General features: G+C 41.6%; 1 protein-coding gene across 1 annotated transcript in view; it reads right to left on the minus strand.

Annotated features, from left to right (window-relative positions):
* The window catches only part of LOC128658546 (dynein axonemal heavy chain 11-like), a 1,692,686-nt gene that overhangs the window by 1,639,227 nt on the left and 26,785 nt on the right, over positions 1-26,674 (minus strand). Inside the window, 1 exon segment of the mRNA XM_053712841.1 lies at positions 2,226-2,437. Coding sequence (XP_053568816.1) covers positions 2,226-2,437 — 212 coding nt within the window.

The following is a 26,674-nucleotide window of genomic DNA, read 5'->3' on the forward strand; positions in this document are numbered from 1 at the left end:
GCTTGACTCCATCCTCAACCCGAAAAGGCCCCACAAGCTCATCTTTGATGATACCAGCCCAAACTAGTACTCCACCTCCACCTTGCTGGCGTCTGAGTCAGACTGGAGCTCTCTGCCCTTTACCAATCCAGCCACAGGCCCATCCATCTGGCCCATCAAGACTCACTCTCATTTCATCAGTCCATAAAACCTTAGAAAAATCAGTCTTGAGATATTTCTTGGCCCATTCTTGACGTTTCAGCTTGTGTGTCTTGTTCAGTGGTGGTCGTCTTTCAGCCTTTCTTACCTTGGCCATGTCTCTGATTATTGCACACCTTGTGCTTTTGGGCACTCCAGTGATGTTGCAGCTCTGAAATATGGCCAAACTGGTGGCAAGTGGCATCTTGGCAGCTGCACGCTTGACTTTTCTCAGTTCATGGGCAGTTATTTTGCGCCTTGGTTTTTCCACACGCTTCTTGCGACCCTGTTGACTATTTTGAATGAAACGCTTGATTGTTCGATGATCACGCTTCAGAAGCTTTGCAATTTTAAGAGTGCTGCATCCCTCTGCAAGATATCTCACTATTTTTTACTTTTCTGAGCCTGTCAAGTCCTTCTTTTGACCCATTTTGCCAAAGGAAAGGAAGTTGCCTAATAATTATGCACACCTGATATAGGGTGTTGATGTCATTAGACCACACCCCTTCTCATTACAGAGATGCACATCACCTAATATGCTTAATTGGTAGTAGGCTTTCGAGCCTATACAGCTTGGAGTAAGACAACATGCATAAAGAGGATGATGTGGTCAAAATACTAATTTGCCTAATAATTCTGCACTCCCTGTATATGCAAGCTACTATGAACATCTTCACATATAAATATCTTTTCCACTATATAATTAGCAAGTTATAAATTTATAAAACGTTTACATGATTATAATCTTCATTATAAAAGTATATAGATTACATAACAGATAGCTATTCGTGCTAACTATATATAGGGCCACATTACCAGGATGGTACGCTAACAGATTTTTTTACCTGCATGCTATCTGCGCTCAAAGTAAACTTTTTACACTGGCGGGTTAGCACGCGTACTTCAAGTTGAAAGTAAAAATTTAGTGCAAGATTGAAATCTGATGCTCGCTAACTTCAGGAATTTGGATATCGCCCCCATGATAGCTACTTCTCCACACAGACTTCAATGGAGTGCGCTAACTCAACACCACATTATAAAAAAATATATTTATATGGAATATTTTTTATCAGAAACTGTATATATGAGGTTAATTGTTTATTTTAATATATTAAGTTGTGTTTGGTGCAATTTTTTTTTAACCATTACACTTGTCTTCCCTTGCGCTAACCAGAAGAGCGCAAATTTTGTTTGCGTTCCAGCACACCCATTACTTTGAACTTGTACTATGAGCACTAGTTAGCGCAGTCGTGATATTGCTTATTGCATCCCACTCTAACAATAGTGCTCCACTTGTAATCTAGCCCATAATGTTCACGGTACAATCCTCCCAAATGGATTAAACAAGAAATAATCCTATGTTTCAGGGCCCAGCTAATTGTATGCAACAGTTACATAGTTTACAAGGTGACTATAATTTGCTGCAGCTGGAAACCATAGTGAGAGAACATCCCACAATAATATACTCTAAATAGGAAAAAAAACTAAAAGTGACAGGAATATAAAGGTAAATAGAGAGCAATGGGAATAATCCTAAAGTTCTCTAGGATGTTTCTACTTCTTTAAAGAGGCACAAACTAGTATATACACTAGAAAGGACTCATATGTACGGTGTCCATTTTAGGACATCCTTGCTCCCTCCTCAAAAACTCCCTCCTCCATCCTTTAAAACTCCATGCTCCCTCCTGCAAAACTCCAGTTTTGCAGGAGGGAGCATGGAGTTTTAAAGGATGGAGGAGGGAGTTTTGGGGGAGGGAGGAGAAAGGAGGGAGTTTTGCAGGAGGGAGCATGGAGTTTTAAAGGATGGAGGAGGGAGTTTTGGGGGAGGGAGGAGAAAGGAGGGAGTTTTGCAGGAGGGAGCATGGAGTTTTAAAGGATGGAGGAGGGAGTTTTTGAGGAGGGAGCAAGGATGTCCTAAAATTGACACCGTACATATGGTTTCATCACAACATGACACTACAGACCTGAAACCTTAGAGGCTGAAGACCCCTTGATCATCTAGGGCTATCCCCAAGTCACTATATTAGTTACCCAATATATTATCTTACCCGATCAATGAAAAGATTGCAGAATTCTTGTAGAAGAATTATTATCCGTTCATGGAAGCAATAATACCTGGAATGTGTCCATATGAGGTATATAGTATGGAAAAGTGGCATAAAAAAACTTTCAATATCAGGAAAATTTGATTCTTCCAAATATGCAATATAACATTTCAAAGGTCTGAGATGCAACTCAATATCCTGTGCTTGAGACAAAGCTGCAAGAGAGTAAAAGGTGAACAGAATATAAAAACAGACTTAAAAACATAGATTATGAGAGTAGAAAATGTACATTTAAAATCCCAGACATTTTCTATACAAGTGCAACACAAAAACAGTTTAAAATAACAAAATCCAGTAGAAAAACCATTTTATGTATTGAGGGCTAGATTATGAGTGGAGAGATATTTAACGCTCCCACTTGCTCGGTAACTCCGCTAGAAGTTTCTTGCACGCATCAGGTAGCGTTCGCATTACAAGTTCAAAATTAAAAGTATTTGCTTGCACGCTTACTCCAATGCGTGCAAAAAGCCGAAGTTAGAATATTGTGACCGTGTTAATGTATTCCCCCATAGAAGTTAACGGAGAAAAAAAAGTGGAAAAAAACTAACACCCTTATTCACACGCAAACATGATCGCATATTCACAAGTGCGCTAAAAACTGGTGTGAAAATATGAATATTTCACATTACAATGTTCTTCACATAGCAGAATATGTTCTATTTATTCATAAATACATATTTCTACATATATCTGATGGTATATATATATATATATATATATATATATATATATATATATATATATATATATATATGTTTATATATAGGTATAGATATATACAGATATGTATAGGAATATATATTTATGAATACATAGAAAATATTCCCCTATGTGCAGAACATTGGAATGTGAAATATGTACAGTAAATACATAAACACTTTATTAAATACTAGTCCTAAAGCCCATTCACACGGGCCAGTTTTTGCAGTACAGCGGTCCCACCTCTTGCGCTCTCCCTCCCCCTCTCTTTTGAGCTTTCTCTCTCCCCCCTCTCTTTTGAGCTCTCTCTCTTCCCCTCTCTTTTGAGCTCTCTCCCCCCTCTCTTTTGCGCTCTCTCTCTCCCCCCTCTCTTTTGCGCTCTCTCTCTCCCCCTCTCTTTTGCGCTCTATCTCTCCCCCTCTCTTTTGCGCTCTCTCCCCCCTCTCTTTTGCGCTCTCTCCCCCTCTCTTTTGCGCTCTTCCCCCTCTCTTTTGCGCTCTCTCTCCCCCCTCTTTTGCGCTCTCTCTTCCCCCCTCTCTTTTGCGCTCTCTCTCCCCCTCTCTTTTGCGCTCTTCCCCCCTCTCTTTTGCGCTCTCTCCCCCTCTCTTTTGCTGTCTCTCTCCCCCTCTCTTTTGCTGTCTCTCTCCCCCCTCTCTTTTGCTGTCTCTCTCCCCCCTGTCTTTTGCTGTCTCTCTCCCCCCTCTCTCTATTTCTCTCCCCTCTCTCTATCTCTCTCCCCTCTCTCTATCTCTCTTCCATCTATCGCGCAGCAATGCCACTTCACGCCTGGCCAAGCCCCCTTCATGCCCGGCCACGGGCATTCACGCCGGCCACGCTCCCTTCACCCCCGGTCACGCCCACTTCTTCCGCGGCACAGATCTTCAGCTAGGGACTCAAAGGCCAGGTGTGTTTGTCCTTGTGCTGTCCCTACTGCGCATGACAGCTTCGGCTCTCTCTAACCCTCTCTTTTGCGCTCTCTCTCTCTCCCCCTCTCTTTTGCGCTCTCTCTCTCCCCCTCTCTTTTGCGCTATCTCTCTCCCCCATCTCTTTTGCGCTCTCTCCCCCCTCTCTTTTGCCCTCTCTCCCCCTCTCTTTTGCGCTCTTCCCCCTCTCTTTTGCGCTCTTCCCCCTCTCTTTTGCGCTCTCTCTCCCCCCTCTTTTGCGCTCTCTCTTCCCCCCTCTCTTTTGTGCTCTCTCTCCCCCTCTCTTTTGCGCTCTTCCCCCCTCTCTTTTGCGCTCTCTCCCCCTCTCTTTTGCTGTCTCTCTCCCCCTCTTTTGCTGTCTCTCTCCCCCTCTCTTTTGCTGTCTCTCTCCCCCCTCTCTTTTGCTGTCTCTCTCCCCCCTGTCTTTTGCTGTCTCTCTCCCCCTCTCTCTCTCCCCCCTCTCTCTATTTCTCTCCCCTCTCTCTATCTCTCTCCCCTCTCTCTATCTCTCTTCCATCTATCGCGCAGCAATGCCACTTCACGCCTGGCCAAGCCCCCTTCATGCCCGGCCACGGGCATTCACGCCGGCCACGCTCCCTTCACCCCCGGTCACGCCCACTTCTTCCGCGGCGCAGATCTTCAGCTAGGGACTCAAAGGCCAGGTGTGTTTGTCCTTGTGCTGTCCCTACTGCGCATGACAGCTTCGGCTCTCTCTAACCCTCTCTTTTGCGCTCTCTCTCTCTCCCCCTCTCTTTTGCGCTCTCTCTCTCCCCCTCTCTTTTGCGCTATCTCTCTCCCCCATCTCTTTTGCGCTCTCTCTCTCCCCCATCTCTTTTGCGCTCTCTCCCCCCTCTCTCTCCCATCTCTTTTGCACTCTCTCCCCCCCCCTCTCTTTTATGCTCTCTCTCTCCCCTCATTTTTGCGCTCTCTCTCCCACCCTTTCTTTTGCGCTCTCTCTCCACCCCTCTCTCTTTTGCGCTCTCTCCCCCCTCTCTTTTGCGCTCTCTCCCCCCTCTTTTGCGCTCTTCCCCCCTCTCTTTTGTGCTCTTCCCCCTCTCTTTTGCGCTCTCTCGCTCTCCCCTCTTTTGCGCTCTCTCTTCCCCCTCTCTTTTGCACTCTCTCTAGCCCCCTCTCTTTTGCGCTCTCTCCCCCTCTCTCTTTTGCTGTCTCTCTCCCCCTCTCTCTTTTGCTGTCTCTCTCCCCCCTCTCTTTTGCTGTCTCTCTCCCCCCTCTCTTTTGCTGTCTCCCCCCTCTCTTTTGCTGTCTCTCTCCCCCTCTCTCTTTTGCTGTCTCTCTTCCCCCTCTCTTTTGCGCTCTCTCCCCCATCTCTTTTGTGCTCTCTCCCCCCTCTCTCTCTCCCCTTTCTTTTGCGCTCTCTCTCTCCCTCTCTTTTGTGCTCTCTCTCCCCTCTCTTTTGCGCTCTCTCTCCCACCCTTTCTTTTGCGCTCTCTCTCCCCCTCTCTTTTGCGCTCTCTCATCCCCTCACTTTTGCGCTCTCTCTCCCCCTCTCTTTTGCGCTCTCTCTCCCCTCTCTTTTGCGCTCTCTCTCCCCCCTCTCTTTTGCGCTCTTCCCCCCTCTCTTTTGCGCTATTCCCTCTCTCTTTTGCGCTCTCTCTCTCCCCCCTCTTTTGCGCTCTCTCTTCCCCCTCTCTTTTCCGCTCTCTCTCTCCCCCTCTCTTTTGCTGTCTCTCCCCCCCTCTCTTTTGCTGTGTCTCTCTCCTCCCTCTCTTTTGCTGTCTCTCCTTCCCTCTCTTTTGCTGTCTCTCTCCCCCTCTCTCTTTTGCTGTCTCTCTTCCCCCCTCTCTTTTGCGCTCTTCCCCCCTCTCTTTTGCGCTCTCTCTCCCCCCTCTTTTGCGCTCTCTCTTCCCCCCTCTATTTTGTGCTCTCTCTCCCCCCTCTCTTTTGCGCTCTTCCCCCGTCTCTTTTGCGCTCTCTCCCACTCTCTTTTGCTGTCTCTCTCCCCCTCTCTCTTTTGCTGTCTCTCTCCCCCTCTCTTTTGCTGTTTCTCTCCCCCTCTCTTTTGCTGTCTCTCTCCCCCCTCTCTTTTGCTGTCTCTCTCCCCCCTGTCTTTTGTTGTCTCTCTCCCTCTCTCTCTCTCTCCCCCCTTTCTCTATCTCTCTCCCCTCTCTCTATCTCTCTCCCCTCTCTCTATCTCTCTTCCATCTATCGCGCGGCAATGCCCCTTCCCGCCCGGCCACGCCCCCTTCATGCCCGGCCACGGGCATTCACGCCGGCCACGCTCCCTTCACCCCCGGTCACGCCCACTTCTGCTGCGGCGCAGATCTTCAGCTAGGGACTCAAAGGCCAGGTGTGTTTGTCCTTGTGCTGTCCCTACTATGCATGACAGCTTCGGCTCTCTCTCCCCCTCTCTTTTGCGCTCTCTCTCTCTCCCCCTCTCTTTTGCGCTCTCTCCCCCTCTCTTTTGCGCTGTCTCTCTCCCCCATCTCTTTTGCGCTCTCTCTCTCCCCAATCTCTTTTGCGCTCTCTCCCCCCTCTCTCTCTCCCCTCTCTTTTGCCCTCTCTCTCCCCCTCTCTTTTATGCTCTCTCTCCCCTCTTTTTTGAGCTCTCTCTCCCACCCTTTCTTTTGCGCTCTCTCCACCCTCTCTTTTGCGCTCTTACCCCCTCTCTTTTGCGCTCTTCCCCCTCTCTTTTGCGCTCTCTCGCTCTCCCCTCTTTTGCGCTCTCTCTTCCCCCTCTCTTTTGCACTCTGTCTAGCCCCCTCTCTTTTGCGCTCTCTCCCCCTCTCTTTTGCTGTCTCTCTACCCCTCTCTCTTTTGCTGTCTCTCTCCCCCCTCTCTTTTGCTGTCTCTCTCCCCCCTCTCTTTTGCTGTCTCTCTCCCCCTCTCTCTTTTGCTGTCTCTCTCCCCCCTCTCTTTTGCGCTCTCTCCCCCATCTCTTTTGTGCTCTCTCCCCCCTCTCTCTCTCCCCTCTCTTTTGCGCTCTCTCTCTCCCTCTCTTTTGTGCTCTCTCTCCCCTCTCTTTTGCGCTCTCTCTCCCACCCTTTCTTTTGCGCTCTCTCTCCCCCTCTCTTTTGCGCTCTCTCACCCCCTCACTTTTGCGCTCTCTCTCCCCCTCTCTTTTGCGCTCTCTCTCCCCTCTCTTTTGCGCTCTCTCTCCCCCCTCTCTTTTGCGCTCCTCCCCCTCTCTTTTACGCTCTTCCCCCCTCTCTTTTGCGCTCTCTCTCTCTCCCCCCTCTTTTGCGCTCTCTCTTCCCCCTCTCTTTTCCGCTCTCTCTCTCCCCCTCTCTTTTGCTGTCTCTCTCCCCCTCTCTCTTTTGCTGTCTCTCTCCTCCTCTCTCTTTTGCTGTCTCTCTCCCCCTCTCTTTTGCTGTGTCTCTCTCCTCCCTCTATTTTGCTGTCTCTCCTTCCCTCTCTTTTGCTGTCTCTCTCCCCCTCTCTCTTTTGCTGTCTCTCTTCCCCCCTCTCTTTTGCGCTCTCTCCCCCTCTCTTTTGTGCTCTTCCCCCCTCGCTTTTGCGCTCTCTCTCTCCCCCCTCTTTTGCGCTCTCTCTTCCCCCTCTCTTTTGTGCTTTCTCTCCCCCCTCTCTTTTGCGCTCTTCCCCCCCCTCTCTTTTGCGCTCTCTCCCACTTTCTTTTGCTGTCTCTCTCCCTCTCTCTGTTTTGCTGTCTCTCTCCCCCTCTCTTTTGCTGTCTCTCCCCCCCCCTCTTTTGCTGTCTCTCTCCCCCCTCTCTTTTGCTGTCTCTCTCCCCCCTGTCTTTTGCTGTCTCTCTCCCCCTCTCTCTCTCCCCCCTCTCTCTATCTCTCTCCCCTCTCTCTATCTCTCTCCCCTCTCTCTATTTCTCTCCCATCTTCCATCTATCGCGTGGTACGCCCCTTCACGCCCGGCCACGCCCCCTTCATGCCCGGCCACGCCCCCTTAATGCCCGGCCACGGGCATTCACACCGGCCACGCCCCCTTCACCCCCGGTCACGCCCACTTCTGCCACGGCGCAGATCTTCAGCTAGGGACTCAAAGGCCAGGTGTGTTTGTCCTCCTGCTGTCCCTACTGCGCATGACAGCTTCGGACAAACACACTTGGCCTTTTATAGTGTAGGATGAATATTGCATAAATATGATTTTACATGTTTTCATCTACTTGACTGCAAATGACTCCAATGCTTATATATATATATATATATATATATATATACATATATATATATATATATATATATATATATATATATATATACATTTATCTGTTTATATGTGAATATATGTCTGTAAATACACATATAAATACATATGTACATATATATATATATATATACATACATACATATACATATTTAGACATGTGTATGCCATATCTTTAAACCCTTAACTGTTTTATGCAATATTTTTGAAAAAAAATTTTTATTAGATAGTGTTATTATGAGTGTAACTGTTCTTTTAAATGTATTTTGATGTTTTTTCTGACACTTTTTTTATTCGCGTAACAGTTAACCAGAGCTCTGAGGTCACGCTAATTATTCTAGCAAAAATCGCAATTGCGCTAACACATTCGCATTTACTTTCAACTTGTAATACAAGAGGAATTTAACTTGCGCGCAAATGGCCTCGAAAATCCATTATCGCTCATGCGCAAATGATAGTGCTCCACTCATAATCTAGCCATCCAGCCAAAATATTTATGCAACTTGAGTATTAAATGTGATTGCGTTCGAACGATCGCATTTACTTCCAACTTATAATACAAGTAGACATTGCCGCTCATAGCAAATATGGGGAGCATAAATTACCGCAAGTTTGCGCAAATTAAGTTGTGGTAATTTAAACAGCGTGCCACTTCTAATATGGATTTGAGCGTAAAGAACACCACTATTAAGCAATCGTGTTTATGGTAATGGTAGCGCTCCACCCATAATCTGGCCAAAGTTTGTCCCTATTTCCTGCTGAAGTATTTTCATAAAGAGACACTACATGATTCAGATAGGACATGTCATTTTAAGAGACATTCTAATTTACTTTTATTATCACATTTTGCACAGGCTTTTTATATGCACACTTTCAGTGGCACCAGCTACTATTGAGCATGTGTAAGAGTTTCCAGTGTTTATGAGTCTGTTATTGGTGGATGGCTGTCATATGAATTAGGGAGTCAGCAAAATGAACTAAATTTTGAAGTGTGTCAGAGAAAAATCTGCTGCTCATATAATATTTAAAGTGAGTGCTATTGCTTTGTGGTTTTATTATGCACTTGATAATGTAATTCCACTGTATTTAATGATCCTTCAAATAAAGTAGATCTTAGGATATGATTGTGTATATGCCAGGCATTCTTGAATACAACATTTGTCCCTACTACCTCTATTGTAAATCTATTCCATGGGGTAGACCTATTAGGAGGCGAATCATGTCCGCTCAACCTCGCGACAGCATACGCTGTCAGCATTTAACATTGCACAAGCATTTCTGGTGAAATGCTTGTGCAATGCTGCCCCCTGCTCACTGGGCAGCATTGCACAAGCATTTTTTGTGTGATTCAGATAGAGCATGCATTTTTTTTTTTATTATATTGTTTTATTTTGTCCAACAATGAGTACAGCATCAATAATAATACAAAACATAATGATACAGTACACCAATATAAGGTGATAGCCCTAGAAACAATAAAAAGCAAAAGAAAACAATGTATATTACGTATCATATATCTTAATGGCTGGACTAGCCAGTCTGTCTTAGTAACTCAGTGTTGGAAATTTTTTTCCCTGACTTTCCTTTCCCCCCTCCCGTCCCTCCCCGTTCCTTCCCGTTAACCAGCACCAACAAACCATACATACAACGAAGAAACCAGAAAAAAAAAAAAAAAGGGTGGGGGAAGGGGGCCGATGATGAATCTCAATTTGCACTAATCTACCTCAGATCACCACATACCTAATAATACTAGCTCTGAGTTCTTAAATGGGTATATCAAATATTCAATTTCTCTTTCGGGGAAGATCTTAATGAAAGGCGCCCATTTGTAAAAAAAATTCTTTATGTCACGTTCATTGTCTATATTGGCATTTCTCTGTTCTAAGACACATTGTTTCTTTAGGTGGTTCCTAATTTCTGGGATAGTTGGTGTCGCCCTCATTTTCCATTTCTTACATATCAAATATCTGGTAGCTAGGATAGATAAATTAACTAATGTTTCATTAGGCTGACATTCCTCTCCAGGTCTCAGACAAAATATAATCTGAAACAAGGAGAGGGCTACCAGCTCGATTTTGAGTACATTTTTAAGCCAATATTCCAACTTACTCCAGACATTTCTCATCCTAGGGCAAGCCCAGAACATATGTATTAAATCCGCAGCTAAGTGAGAGCATCTAGGACATTTATCAAATTCAAGATTTCGGACTCTAAGGCCTCTCTCCGGGGTGAAATATGCCCTGTGGAGAAGTTTCAAATGGGCGTCTCGCCAGTTAGATGAGAGAGTTGTTTTTAATACTTTGTTCAAAGAAAGTTGTATAGTTTTAAATTCTATATTATTATGTGGAATTATATTGTTCCAAATTACAGCTAAATTCTCCCCTAGCGGGGCCGCCTTACTAAGACTCAAGAGATGATAACACGGAGAAATGGACATAGAGGAATCTCTAGCTATTGTAAGCCAGGATTCTATTTTGCCTAAGGACCAGATCCAGCCAACTTTATGTGCTAGTTCTGTGATGTAAAGTCTTATCTGTAAATAAGCAAAAAAGTCTTTATTTACCAAATTGTATTCATCTCTCAGTTGTGCAAAGGATTTGACACATTTCCTATCTTGATCTATTAAATAGATAACTCTATTTAATCCATTATTATGCCATCTGTTAAAAACAGTTGAGTCTAGGCCCGGCTGGAAATTCGGGTTTCTAATTAGGGGAAGATATTTTGATGCCTTAGAGCTTATTGAGAGAAGTTTAGTTAATCTAAACCAGGCTTTGAGTGGATTCAAAATAAATTTAAATTCCTTAATACTTAATGGGAGATCCTTAGGTTCCAAGTGTGCCAAGGCCTGTAGTGAGTAAGGTTAAAACATAATTCTTGTTGAAAAACCAGTCTGCTACTATACGGACTAGAAAACAGAGGTTATAGAATCTTAGGTTTGGGAGTGCAAGGCCTCCCATCTCTCTAGATGCTGTTAGTTTAGAAAAGGCTATCTTAGCTCTTTTCCCCTGCCAAATATACTGTCCAATTGATGAATTTACTGACCGTATATCCTTCTCAGACAAAATTAATGGGATATTCTGCAAGATATACAACAATTTTGGGAGCAAAACCATCTTAAATAAAGCGATACGACCAGAAATTGACAGTGGTAGGCATTGCCAAGATTTAAGCCTTTCTTTAATATATACTAACATTGGGGTTATGTTCACTTTATAAAGATCTTTTAGATTCATTGGGATTTTAATTCCTAAATATTTCATAGATTCCATTATCACTCTAAAGGGTATATCTGTTATGCTGGCCTTATTTTTCCTAAGCCAAATTATTTCTGATTTTATAGGATTCACTTTGTAACCTGAAAAAATCCCAAAATAGCCAGTGATATGCAAAAGTTTAGGAATGTTTTTTGCTGTGTTAGAAAGGTATATGAGTAGATCATCTGCGTATAGTCCGATTTTTATTTCATGGTTTTGAATTTTTATGCCTTCCAACGAGCGCCTAATCTTAATTGCTAGTGGTTCTATGGCTAAATTGAATAGGAGCGGGGAGAGAGGACAGCCCTGACGAGTGCCCCTCTGCAGTGTAATTGAAGAGGAAATATCGTTGTTGATAATCAGACTTGTAAAAGAGTGATTGTATAAATTTTCTACAAACTTAGGAAAATTGCCCTCAATCCCAAACTTTGTTAGAGAGAAAGTTAAATATTTATGAATTACTAAATCAAAGGCTTTTTCCGCATCAATTGATACAATGGCCATGTCAGGGGGATCCACCCCCCCCCCCCCCCGCTCCTTGTGAACTTTGTATATATTCCATTGTAACTAGTAATTCTCTAATTTTTGATGAGGAGTTACGGTTATTAATGAAACCGGCTTGGTCCGGATGGATTACTGTGACTAAGATAGATTGAAGTCTTTTTGCTAGGATAGAGGCAAGAATTTTATAGTCCGAGTTTAACAATGCAATGGGTCTGTAAGACTCCTTGCATGTGGGGTCCTTCCCTTCTTTTAAGATCAGGGTAGTGAGTGAAGACGCAAAGGAAGACGTAACCTGTTTATGTTTAATAAAGATATCATTGTAAAGATTGCCCAAATATGGCGCTATCTCTGATAGTAAAATTTTATAAAACTCGTTGGGTAATCCATCCGGACCAGCTGCCTTGTTTAGAGGAAGTTTAGTGACTACTGTTCCAATTTCTTCTAGCGAGATAGGTGCATTAAGTCTATCGATCTCCTCAATTGTGGCCATTGGAAAATTAATTTTACTGCAGAATTCTGTTGCTTTATTTATATCAAAGTCCTTACTAGTGTAAAGTTGTTGAAAATACTGGTGGAATACCCTAGTTATTTCTTCTGGCTTGGTTAAAAGTTTCCCATTATGTTGAATTCCATCAATATTAAGTTTTTTATTCTCATTCTTAATTAATCTGTTTAGAATTCTGCCTGACTTATTGCCAAATTTATGCAATTTAGCTTGCATCTTAAGCTCATTATTCATTTCCTGCATTAGATAGAAGGTGTCTCTCGCCGCCTTAGCTTGTATATATTTTGCCCAATTTAAAGGCGATCCTTCCAGTAGGTATAGATTGTAGGAATTAATCAGTGAGTTACAGACTTCCTTCTCTCTTGCCTTCCTTTTTTTGTTCTGAATAGCCGAATATGCCAAGATTTCTCCTCTGAGCACTGCTTTAGCAGTTTCCCAGAAGATATCAGAACGTTTAACATAGTTATTATTAAATTGAAAATACTCCTTAAATTTATTCTTAAGGCATTGTTTAAATTTAAAATCGTTGTAAAGGTAATAGGGGAAAAAGAATCTCTGATTCTTTGGTCTACCATAAGTAAAATTAAATTGAAGAGTAATGGGCCCATGGTCCGACAAGAAAATAGGCATTATCTCGGACTTAACCGTGGTCAGACTTAAATGTTCTCCAATTAAAAACAGGTCAATCCTAGATAAAGTTTTGTGTGCTTTAGATAAGCAGGTAAAGTCTTGAGTATCGGGGTTCTGATGTCTCCAAATATCACGCAAGGAGAGAACCTGTTTAATTTTATTAATTATTTTGATATCAAGATTGTCTTTTTTCTGCTTCAAACTTTTAGTGTTTTTTCTAAGTCTGTCAATGGGACGTTTGGGGGCCATATTAAAGTCCCCGCCCAAGATTAAATGTCCTTCAGTCCTTAGAAGGAGTTTTGCTTGTAACGCGTCCCAAAATTCGGAATCACTTTTATTTGGGCCATAAACATTGCAAATTGTGTATTTTGCCTGACCTATTTTCACCTTGGCCAAGACATACCTCCCCCCGGGATCCGCCTCAGAGTCCAAAATCTCCACCTGAAGTTTTTTGCCTATAAGTATTGCTACTCCTCTCTTCTTCCCTACACTCGGCGCTATAAGAACTTCTCTTACCCAGGATGATTTTAATTTTAGTGATTCCTCTAGGTCTAAATGTGTTTCCTGTAGTAAGCCAATATCTGTCTGGGCTTTTCGTAGATGTGACAAAATTGCTTTACGTTTAATAGGGGAAGAAATTCCCCCTACGTTCCATGATATAATTTTAAATTTTTCCAGATTTTGTGTCATTTTTCTCTACTATATAACGGGGAGGAGAAAGAAAAGGGAGAAAAAAAAAAATTCATTTGTAACAAGAAAAAAAATAGAGAACAGGAGGAAGGAAGGGGGGGAGGGGAGGGGAGTCCCGATGCCCCTTGAGAATGCTGTCGCCATACACCTGCTTCCATATTTAATACAAAAAAAACAAAAAAACCATATGGGAGCACATACATTAGGTCAATAATCATAACTTGTCACACGCTGAAACCAAGGTGAGCGCGGTGTAGCTGCATCCGGAACCGGAACCGGCAAATACGAAAGTCACACCAAGTCCTCCAATGAGAAAGGCTGAGAGAGTGCCGTAGCCAGCGATATGACTCAGGATCGCCCAAAGGTAAAATTAGGAAAGAGAGCGGCAGGCACTACAAAAACCAAGCGGGCTCACACTAAAGTTTGAAAAATCAAAAAAAACTTTAATGTAAGTTATCTCAAAAGTATACAGATAAGGCAGGACACAAGTACAGGGGGGTGAAAAAAGTGTGACAAGGAAGGCCTGACGCGTTTCGCGCCCCCTAGTGGCGCTTAATCATAGGCTCATGATTAAGCGCCACTAGGGGGCGCGAAACGCGTCAGGCCTTCCTTGTCACACTTTTTTCACCCCCCTGTACTTGTGTCCTGCCTTATCTGTATACTTTTGAGATAACTTACATTAAAGTTTTTTTTGATTTTTCAAACTTTAGTGTGAGCCCGCTTGGTTTTTGTAGTGCCTGCCGCTCTCTTTCCTAATCATAACTTGTCCCCTATATCTATCCAGTGAGGGATTTGTAAAGATTTTCAGCTATTTGAGCGTCCTCAGTAATATGCGTTACTCCATTTAGTACCACTTTCAATTTTGAGGGATACATCAGAACCGCCCTGTACCCTTGTTGTATGAATTTTGAACAGATCGGGGCTAGTTCCCGTCTTTTTAAGGCAGTATCTGCCGAAAAATCTTGGAAAATCATAATTTTATTACCTTCTATCATAATTGGTTGATTTTTTCGTGAGTGTTGCAACAATAGGTCTTTATCTTTGTAATTGAGTAGCCTAGCTATTACCGGACGGTTTCTATTACTGCTGTTGCCTTCTGACCGTGGAGGGCCTATTCTGTGGGCTCGTTCCACTATGATCGGAGGGTAGGAGGGGGGAATCTTTAGAGCTTTGGTAAGAGTATCGGATATGAAAGAGTCAAGATTTTCAAATTGTTTATTTTCGGGAAGGCCAATTATTCTAAGATTATTCCGTCGTGAACGGTTTTCAAGGTCCTCTAATCTATCCATAATTTTTTGTAATTTTTTGTCTGAGTTCTCAATCTTGGAACTATGGGTGATTGTTTGGTCTTCCAGATCCGATACTCTCTGTTCCATTTCTTGGAGTCTGTTAGAAAATTGCCGCACCTCTTGCGTTAAAGAGGAAATATCTTGCTTAATTTCAGATTTGAGGGTTTCAAATTTAGGGGTTAATGCCTCTGCGATATTGGTCACTAAAGACTGCATGTTAAGGTTGTCTGGTATATTTGCTAAATTACTAAGACTTGTTTGTTCAGCAACTGATTCTGATAAATTCTTAAGCTTATCTCTGTGCCTTCCCGTCATATTTGGGGAGGGGTGTTTTGGGGGGTTGGAAAGATATTTATCCATGTACCGCGTAATTGTGAGTTATAAAAAAGTGCTCAGAGGTGGGGAGAGGGGAAGAAAAAAAAAAAAAAAAAAAAGGGGGGGGGGGGAGAGGGTGGAATTGTGGGTGTGTGATAAGTGGTGAGCCGGTTGACGTTAAGAAAAGTGAAGATGTGCCCGTGAGAAAAGTGAAGATTTAGTGAGAAAGGGCTGCGAGAGCCTAGGGTTGTAAAAGGGAAAAAAACTAAGAGGGAAGTGATTTGTAGTGAGGGAAATAAATTTTAATAATTACTTGGGGAGGTGAATTTATTGTGACTCGTGATAATGTGGATTTATTGCGGCAACAGGGATATATCTCTTCCGCCTCCTCTGAGTCCAACCTAAGGATCTGCAGTCAACTTCTTCCAAATTTTAGTTTATGTTTCTGCGTATATGTTTCTACTCAGACCAGGCGTGATATAATTCCTCTCTTTCAATATTTTACAGCTTACTCATTAAGATTATTTATAAATATGACACTTAGAAGGCTATTTTAAGCAAACACCTGTAGGGGGAGGGAGTTGTGTGGCTCAAAATAGCGGCAGTACAGTAAAAGTTATCTCCACCTGTTCGTAGATTTTAGAGACAATTATGTTTATATATACAAGAAATGGGGTTGTGAAAAAAAATTTCTTTTCCGCCCCTCTCCTTATTAACGATATTTGTATAGTGTGTCCTCTCCCCTTTCTTTTAGAGTAAATACAATTATTATTATATTGATGAGGACTCTATTATAATGTGTAAATAGTTGACCTAAAAGCCATGCCTTTTAGTGCCTAGGTATTACCTCTTACAATAATTTTTCTTATATAGCTTCTAAGAGGTGTAGTAAAAGGCTAGGGCAATTTATCTTTAGACCATTAATTTAGGTGGTTATCTTTACAGACGTAATCAGATCAACAAACTTATTCACTAGTTCGACAAGTAAAGCTATGACAATGCAAAAATAAACAAAATAGACAAAAGACCAGGATCGTAGCCTTAATTCTAACTTAGTTACAATTGCGACTTTAACCTCCTTTTTCCCTTCCAACCAGAGGTCAATAATCACAGCTATAGAGAAAAAATAAGAGATACAGAGAAAAAGAAAAGTTCTCTGAGCAAAAAGTCTCTCTGAGATATTAGTCCTTTGATATTTCCAGGATCATGATAGAGTCCTGTTCAGCCCAATGTCCCAATTTTCCACAATATAAATCTGAAAACGTGGGGAATTAAGTTGAGTGTTTATATTGCTGCTTTATTGCGCCTTCAGTATAATTACTTTTCCCTTGCTTTTATATATCCCCATCAGTCGTTCCACCTGCTGTTAGGCACTTATGATATTCTTCCTTTATTTTCCCCCTTCGGATGTAACCTTGTATGAGTAATTGTTCTCAAGTTAGGGGTAAAATGTTCTCAACCTTACACCTGGCTATGTGTTCTCCAGTGTTCACTTTTTTAGCTTGAATGTTGTTTTCGCCATCTAGAACGGCTGTGCAGTGAGACTTACCCTCTCCTCCGCTACCCGGTCGTCCCTCCGATGATGAATGATAGGCCGGAGCAGGTGCGAAAATGCCAGAAAGAAGCAGGCACTCTAAATACCTCTTCCATCCAGCCCGGTGTCCTCTGATACCTCAAGCAGGGGACGTGTCCCACACCCCCTCTCACGCAGCACCGGTGGGAGAGGGGGGGGAAGAGCAGAACAGGGGACCTGCGGCAAACAGCTTCACAGCTTGCGCTGTTCTCTGCGCCCAACAAGGCTCTCACTGCCTCCTCCTGCGCAGCCTCGGTGGGGGAGGGGGCAGACCAGTCACTGCGAGTCACACAGGGGCAGCAGCACCTTCTCTAGCAAACCGCCGGTCCTCCTTTCTCTCACAGAATACCGGTGAGTATGGAAAATACAGTTTGAGCTCGAAGTGGGTGCGGAGGAGGGAGAGAGTCCTTATTTCCAGAAGAATATTGGTGTCTCACTGCATCGTTGGTTGAAGCCAGGGACGGTTCAGGCATCTGAGACCATTTGCTTTATTCTTTCCCCTTACGTTTGTCCTTAGCCAGGTAACCCCGAGGGGGGGAAATGTTTCTAGTGGTATTCGTGGTTCACTAGTGTAGCTGGAAACATGATGTATGTTTGTTCCTGCATCAAAGCAGTGGGTTGGTTTTCCACTGCACGGCACCGGAGGAGATGTTAAGGCCTGTCCGTGTAGCAACCCCAGGTAGTGGGGAGGCGCGAAATTCCTACCGCCAGGTGCTGTGAGACTGTAGGAGGAAGCTCAGCAATCAAAACCTTGCTCCTCCTACACCAGGTGCCTCCTCCAGTAGAGCATGCATTTTTAAGCAACTTTCTAATTTACTCCTATTATCAAATTTTCTTTATTCTCTTGGTATCTTTATTTGAAATGCAAGAATCTAAGTTTAGATGCTGGCCCATTTTGGTGAACAACCTGGGTTGTCCTTGCTGATTGGTGGAAAAAATCTATCCACCAATCAAAAAGTGCTGTCCAGAGTTCTTAACCCAAAAAAGCTTAGATGGCTTTTATTGCAAATAAAGATAGCAAGAGAACGAAGAAAAATTGATAATATGAGTAAATTAGAAAGTTGTTTAAAATGGCATGCTCTATCTAAATCACAAAATAAAAAAATTGGGTTCAGTGTCCCTTTAAGCTTGTCGGGCTAGCACGACTGAAAACTAGGGCTGGGCGAATGTTTTGCAACTTTCAAAAAATTAAACAAATCTTAACACTTTTGTTCGTTTTGACTTTCGAATGTTTGTACAACATTCTAACATTTGTTTAATGTAATAGTATTTCTAATGCTATCTTTAAATTAAAATAATTCAATTACGCAATATTCCAAACAAATTTTACTTCCAACACATTCACCCATTCCTACTGAAGACTTAGTGTAAAGTGTAAGGGGTATATACCCTGATATATACCGTTTTTGACATAAATTATTCATATAAATATTAATAAAAACTATTATAAGGGTTAAAAGGTATATAGTATATGACAAGGTGTTTGACTGGAAAGGGCTATATATATATATATATATATATATATATATATATTTACATACACACAGAGAGCACACTCTCAGGAACGAACAACCAGCTCAATAACTACATACATGTGTATTTATGTGTTTATATATGAATATAAATATATACATACATATATACATGTATGTACATATATATATATACACACCTATACACATATTTAGAAATATATATATATATATATATATATATATATATATATATATATATACACATCTCATAGTCCTTTCCACTCAAATACCTTAAATCTTGTAAAATCATTTTTACTATTTAATAATGTATTTTACTATGTATTTAATGTAAATATTTTACATTCCAATTTTCTTCACTTCTGTATACTGTATATATCTATACCTATATATTTATCTATATATTTATATAGTTTTATAGGTATATTGTCAACCGCAATCCCCCACCACATTAACTAATAAAGTATATTGACCCCTATATCTGCCATCAAACCCACATCGCAATTAATAATTAAAGTATTAACCCCTAAATCCGCCAACCCCAACATCGCAAACTACCTAATAAATGTATTAACCCCTAATCCGCCATTAACCCACAACGCAATAAACCTATCAAACTATTAACCACTAATCTGCCAAACCCACACAACAAAATAATGCTAATAAATCTATTAACCCCTAAACTGCCAAAGCCCACAACGCAAATAACTAATCAGTTTAAATTAAGCTAAAATTGCAGAAAATAAAAAAGTCTAACATTACACAGAAAATAAAAAACAAAATTATCAAAAATAAAAAAATTATACCTAATCTCTATAAAAGCCCCCAAAATAAAAACACCCCCTAATCTAATACTAAAGTACCAATAGCCCTTAAAAGGGCCTCTTGTAGCTGAACGCCCTTTTAAGGGTAATGCCCATACAAATGCACCTTTAGGGCAATGGGTAGTTTAGGTTTTTTAGTGTTAGGTTTATTTATTTTGGCGGGTTTGGTGGATGGGGGTTTTTACTGTTATAGGGGGGACAGCATTTTTTTTAAGGAAAAGAGCTGATTTCTTTAGGGCACTGCCCTGCAAAGGGCCCTTTTAAGGGATATTGGTAGTTTAGTATTAGATTAGGGTTTTTATTATTTTGGAGGGGGGGTTATTTTCACAGGGATTAGGTATAATTTTTTTATTTTTGATCATTTTGTTTTTTATTTTCTGTAATGTTAGACTTTTTATTTTCTGCAATTTTAGCTTTTTTATTTTCTGTAATTTTAGCTTAATTTAAACTTAGTATTTTTATTTTTAAAGTAATGTTAGGTTTTTTATTTTAATTGGGGTTAATTTAGAGGGTGTTAGGTTAGGGGGCTTAGTGATTAGTTATTTGTGTTGTGGGCTTTGGCAGTTTAGGGGTTAATAGATTTATTAGCATTGTGTTGTGTGGGTTTTGTGGATTAGGGGTTCATAGTTTAATAGGTTTATTGCGTTGTGGGTTAATGGCGGATTAGGTAGTTTGCGATGTTGGAGTTGGCGGATTTAGGGGTTAATACTTTTATTAGGTAGATTGCGATGAGGGTGAATTGCGGATTCGGGGTTAATAGTTTAATTAAGCAAATTGCATTGTGGGGGGTTGTCGGTTTAGGGGTTAATACATGTATTATTAGTTCTGATGTGTGTTTTGCAATAAATATACCGAATATCACAAAGAAACAAAATGTGAAATAAATGTGATAACAAAAATAATAAAAAGAAAGAAAACCAAATAAAGTTCTGAATTAAGGATATGTCTGTGTCCTCTGGATGAGTTTTTCAGCTTGTTAGCGTTCCTCAATGAGATCGCATAAAAAAGGAAACAGAAAATTGCAACATAGTGTGAATCTGTAACGGCACTTTGAGGAAGTAGTTGTTTTGTAACAAATGACTACTCACATTTGTTGGAGCTTTCGACTAAGCTCAAGGATATGCGCACTCCCACTTTATACTGATGGGAAAACAGTACACTAGGCAAAACTTGGATACAAATTTATTTTAAAATATATAAAAGCGTCACATAAGCCTTGATAACACCACAGTGTAAGGGTACAAAAGCAGATATGATATGACAAATGCTTCAAATCGCCAAACTTGCAGAGAGGTGAATGGATCAGCAAAAATGTGACCGTTGAAACCAATACCTCTTTAGTTGCAAGACAATAGCGCTAAGTCCCCAAGGTGTCCTGGCTAGTGCAGAGATGCAATAAAACTCAAAATAGAACAGTTCAATTCCGATGTACGTTTCGCTGGTATGCTTTGTCAAGGAATTAATTCTTATATGGGTTTGATGGCGGATAACATAATTTATGTAAGAACTTACCTGATAAATTAATTTCTTTCATATTGGCAAGAGTCCATGAGCTAGCGATGTTTGGGATATACATTCCTACCAGGAGGGGCAATGTTTCCCAAACCTCAAAATGCCTATAAATACACCCCTCACCACACCCACAATTCAGTTTAACGAATAGCCAAGTAGTGGGGTGATAAAGAAAGGAGTAAAAAGCATCAACAAAGGAATTTGGAAATAATTATGCTTTATACAAAAAAATCATAACCACCATAAAATGGGTGGGCCTCATGGACTCTTGCCAATATAAAAGAAATTAATTTATCAGGTAAGTTCTTACATAAATTATGTTTTCTTTCATGTAATTGACAAGAGTCCATGAGCTAGTGACATATTGGATAGCAATACCAAAGATATGGAACTCCACGTAAGAGTCACTAGAGAGGGAGGGATAATATAAATACAGCCATTTTTCACTGAAGAAAATTAATCCACAACCCAAAATATAAGTTTATTCTCATAAATGAAAGGAAAAAACTTAAAACCTAAAAAGTAGAATCAAACTGAAACAGCTGCCTGAAGAACTTTTCTACCAAAAACTGCTTCTGAAGAAACAAATACATCAAAACGGTAGAATTTAGTAAATGTATGCAAAGAAGACCTTATCTGCGTGGAACACCAGGTAAGGTGAATCGCACTGTAAGGCAGATAATTCTGAGACTCTTCGAGCAGAAGAGATAGCTACCAAAAACAAAACTTTCCAAGATAACAACTTAATATCTATGGAATGTAAAGGTTCAAACGGAACCCCTTGAAGAACTGAAAGAACTAGATTTAGACTCCATGGCGGAGCCACAGGTTTATAGACAGGCTTGATTCTGACTAAGGCCTGTGCAAACGCTTGAATGTCTGGAACCTCTGCCAGACGCTTGTGTAAAAGGATAGACAGAGCAGATATCTGTCCTTTTAAGGAACTAGCTGACAATCCTTTCTCCAAACCTTCTTGGAGAAAAGACAATATCCTGGGAATCCTAATCTTACTCCATGAGTAACCCTTGGATTCACACCAACAAAGATATTTCCGCCATACCTTATGGTAGATTTTTCTGGTGACAGGCTTTCTCGCCTGAATCAGGGTATGTATAACTGACTCAGAGAAACCACGCTTTGATAGAATTAAACGTTCAATCTCCAAGCAGTCAGAAGTAGAGAAATTAGATTTGGATGCTTGAATGGAGCCTGAATTAGAAGATCCTGCCTATTTGGCAGTGTCCATGGTGGGACAGATGACATGTCCACTAGATCTGCATACCAAGTCCTGCGTGGCCACGCAGGCGCTATCAGAATCACCAAAACCTTCTCCTGCTTGATTCTGGCGACCAGACGAGGGAAAAGGGGAAACGGTGGGAAAACATAAGCCAGATTGAAGGACCAAGGCGCTGCTAGAGCATCTATCAATACCGCCTTGGGGTCCCGGGACCTGGCCCCGTAGAGAGGAAGTTTGGTGTTCTGACGGGACGCCATCAGATCCAACTCTGGAGTGCCCCAAAGCTGAGTCAGCTGGGCAAATACCTCCGGGTGGAGTTCCCACTCTCCCGGATGAAAAGTCTGACGACTCAGGAAATCCGCCTCCCAGTTGTCTACACCTGGGATGTGAATTGCTGAGAGATGGCAGGAGTGATCCTCCAGCCACCTGATTATTTTGGTTACTTAGTTCATCGCTAGGGAACTCTTTGTTGTTGTCCGACTGAAATCTGATTAATTTGGCCGCAGCTAGTTGAGGCCATGCCTGAAGCGTGTTGAATATCGCCCTCAGCTCCAGAATGTTTATCGGGAGAAGAGATTCTTCCCGAGACCATAAGCCTTGAGCTTTCAGGGAGTCCCAGACTGCACCCCAGCCTAACAGACTGGCGTCGGTCGTTACAATGATCCACTCTGGTCTGCGGAAACATATTCCCTGAGACAGGTGATCCTGAGACAACCACCAGAGAAGTGAAACTCTGGTTTCCTGGTCCAACTGTATTTGAGGAGACAAATCTGCATAATCCCCATTCCACTGATTGAGCATGCATAGTTGCAGTGGTCTGAGATGTATCCGAGCAAAAGGGACTATGTCCATTGCCGCTACCATTAATCCATTGTCTCCATGCACTGAGCTACAGATGGTCGAGGAATGGAATGAAGAACTCGGCAAGTAGTTAAAAGTTTCAACTTTCTGACCTCCGTCAGAAATATTTTCATTTCTACCGAATCTATTAGTGTTCCTAGGAAAAGAACCCTTGTGAGTGGGGACAGAGAACTCTTTTGATGTTCACCTTCCACCCGTGAGACCTCAGAAAGGCCAATACAATCTCTGTGTGAGCCTTGGCTCTGTGAAAAGATGGCGCCTAAATTAAGATGTCGTCCAAATAAGGCGCCACTGCTATGCCCCGCGGTCTTAGAACCGCCAGAAGGGACCCTAGCACCTTTGTGAAAATTCTGGGAGCAGTGGATAAACCGAATGGAAGAGCCACAAACTGGTAATGCTTGTCTAGAAAAGCGAACCTGAGGAACTGATGATGATCTTTGTGGATAGGAATATGCAGGTACGCATCCTTTAGATCCACGGTAGTCATATATTGACCTTCCTGGATCATAGGTAAGATTGTCTGAATGGTCTCCATCTTGAATTATGGGACTCTGAGGAATCTGTTTAGAATTTTTAGATCCAGGATTGGTCTGAAAGTTCCTTCTTTTTTGGGAACCACAAACAGGTTTGAGTAAAAACCCAGTCCTTGTTCTGCAATTGGAACTGGGTATATCACTCCCATCGTATGTAGATCTTCTACACAGTGTAAGAACGCCTCTTTCTTTGTCTGGTCTGTAGACAGACGAGAAAACATAATTTATGTAAGAACTTACCTGATAAATTCATTTCTTTCATATTAGCAAGAGTCCATGAGCTAGTGACGTATGGGATATACATTCCTACCAGGAGGGGCAAAGTTTCCCAAACCTCAAAATGCCTATAAATACACCCCTCACCACACCCACAAATCAGTTTAACGTATAGCCAAGAAGTGGGGTGATAAGAAGAAAGTGCGAAAGCATAAAAAATAAGGAATTGGAATAATTGTGCTTTATACAAAAAAATCATAACCACCACAAAAAAGGGTGGGCCTCATGGACTCTTGCTAATATGAAAGAAATGAATTTATCAGGTAAGTTCTTACATAAATTATGTTTTCTTTCATGTAATTAGCAAGAGTCCATGAGCTAGTGACGTATGGGATAATGACTACCCAAGATGTGGATCTTCCACGCAAGAGTCACTAGAGAGGGAGGGATAAAATAAAGACAGCCAATTCCGCTGAAAAAAATCCACACCCAAAATAAAGTTTAAATCTTATAATGAAATAAAACTGAAATTATAAGCAGAAGAATCAAACTGAAACAGCTGCCTGAAGTACTTTTCTACCAAAAACTGCTTCAGAAGAAGAAAACACATCAAAATGGTAGAATTTAGTAAAAGTATGCAAAGAAGACCAAGTGGCTGCTTTGCAAATCTGATCAACTGAAGCTTCATTCCTATACGCCCAGGAAGTAGAAACTGACCTAGTAGAATGAGCTGTAATCCTTTGAGGCGGAGTTTTACCCGACTCGACATAGGCATGATGAAACAAAGATTTTAACCAAGATGCCAAAGAAATGGCAGAAGCCTTCTGACCTTTCCTAGAACCGGAAAAGATAACAAATAGACTAGAAGTCTTTTGGAAATCCTTAATAGCTTCAACATAATATTTCAAAACTCTAACTACATCCAAAGAATGCAACAACTTTTCCTTAGAATTCTTAGGATTAGGACACAATGAAGGAACCACAATTTCTCTACTAATGTTGTTAGAATTCACAACCTTAGGTAAAAATTTAAAAGAAGTTCGCAACCCCGCCTTATCCTGATGAAAAATCAGAAAAGGAGACTCACAAGAAAGAGCAGATAATTCAGAAACTCTTCTAGCAGAAGAGATGGCCAAAAGAAACAAAACTTTCCCAGAAAGTCATTTAATATCCAGCGAATGCATAGGTTCAAACGGAGGAGCTTGAAGAGCCCCCAGAACCAAATTCAAACTGCAAGGAGAAGAAATAACAGGTTTTATACGAGCCAAAGCTTGTACAAAACAATGAATATCAGGAAGACTAGCAATCTTTCTGTGAAAAAGAACAGAAAGAGCAGAGATTTGACCTTTCAATGAACTTGCAGACAAACCTTATCCAAACCATCCTGAAGAAACTGTAAAATTCTAGGAATTCTAAAAGAATGCCAAGAAAAATGATGAGAAAAACACCAAGAAATGTAAATCTTCCAGACTCAATAATATATCTTCCTAGATACAGTTTTACGAACCTGAAACATAGCATTAATCACAGAGTCAGAGAAACCTCTATGACTGAGAATCAAGCGTTCAATCTCCATACCTTCAAATTTAAGGATTTGAGAACCTGATGGAAAAAAGGACCTTGCGATAGAAGGTCTGGTCTTAACGGAAGAGTCTACGGTTGGCAAGTGGCCATCCAGACAAGATCCGCATACCAAAACCTGTGAGGCCATGCTGGAGCCACCAGCAGAATAAACAAACGCTCCTTTAGAATCTTGGAAAAAGAACTAGAGGCGGAAAGATATACGCAGGATGATACTTCCAAGGAAGTGACAATGCATCCACTGCTTCCGCCTGAGGATCCCTGGATCTGGACAGATACCTGGGAAGCTTCTTGTTTAGATGAGAAGCCATCAGATCTATTTCTGGAAGTCCCCATATTTGAACAATCTGAAGAAATACCTCTGGGTGAAGAAACCATTCGCCCGGATGTAGCGTTTGGCGACTGAGATAATCCGCTTCCCAATTGTCTATACCTGGGATATGAACCACAGAAATTAGACAGGAGCTGGATTCCGCCCATACAAGTATTCGAGAGACTTCTTTCATAGCCAGAGGACTGTGAGTTCCTCCTTGATGATTGACATATGCCACGGTTGTGACATTGTCCGTCTGGAAACAAATGAACGACTCTCTCTTTAGAAGAGGCCACGACTGAAGAGCTCTGAAAATTGCACGGAGTTCCAAAATGTTGATTGGTAATCTCGCCTCCTGAGATTCCCAAACCCCTTGTGCTGTCAGAAACCCCCATACAGCTCCCCAACCTGTCAGACTTGCATCTGTTGAGATCACAGTCTAAGTTGGAAGAACAAAAGAAGCCCCCTGAACTAAACGATGGTGGTCTGTCCACCACGTCAGAGAGTGTCGAACAATCGGTTTTAAAAATATTAATTGAGATATCTTGAATAATCCCTGCACCACTGGTTCAGCATACAGAGCTGAAGAGGTCGCATGTGAAAACGAGCAAAGGGGATCGCGTCCAATGCAGCAGTCATAAGACCTAGAATTTCCATGCATAAGGCTACCGAAGGGAAAGATTGAGACAAGGTTTCGACAAGCTGAAACCAATGTCAGACGCCTCTTGTCTGTCAGAGACAGAATCAAGGACACTGAATCTATCAGGAAACCTAAAAAGGTTACCCTTGTCTGAGGAATCAAACGAACTTTTTGGTAAATTGATCCTCCAACCATGTTCTTGAAGAAACAACACTTATAAAAGACTGGAAAGGTTCTTTCTAGTGAAAATGAGCAAAGGGAATTGAATCCAAAGCTGTGGCCATAAGACCTAAAACTTCTATGCATATATAGCAACTGAAGGAAATAATAGAGACTAAAGGTACCGATAGACGAAACCCAATAAAATTATCCCTTGTCTGATAGAGACAAGGACATTGACACAAACTATCTGGAAACCTAAAAAAGGTGACCCTTGTGTGAGGAATCAAGAGCTTTTTAAAAAAAGATCCTCTAACTATGTCCTGAAGAGCAAGTGAATCATATGAGATTCCGCATCCTCAGAAAATAATCTGAATGAAAACAGAAAAATTAAAATATGCATTTATTGTATCTAATGAAAACAAATAATGCTATCAATGACCATAAAAAGGTAAAATAGTTTGAATAAAACTCCAAAACCCGGTTCCTCAAAAGGAACTG

Source organism: Bombina bombina, chromosome 1, assembly GCF_027579735.1.
Source record: "Bombina bombina isolate aBomBom1 chromosome 1, aBomBom1.pri, whole genome shotgun sequence".
Taxonomy (NCBI): Eukaryota; Metazoa; Chordata; class Amphibia; order Anura; family Bombinatoridae; genus Bombina; species Bombina bombina.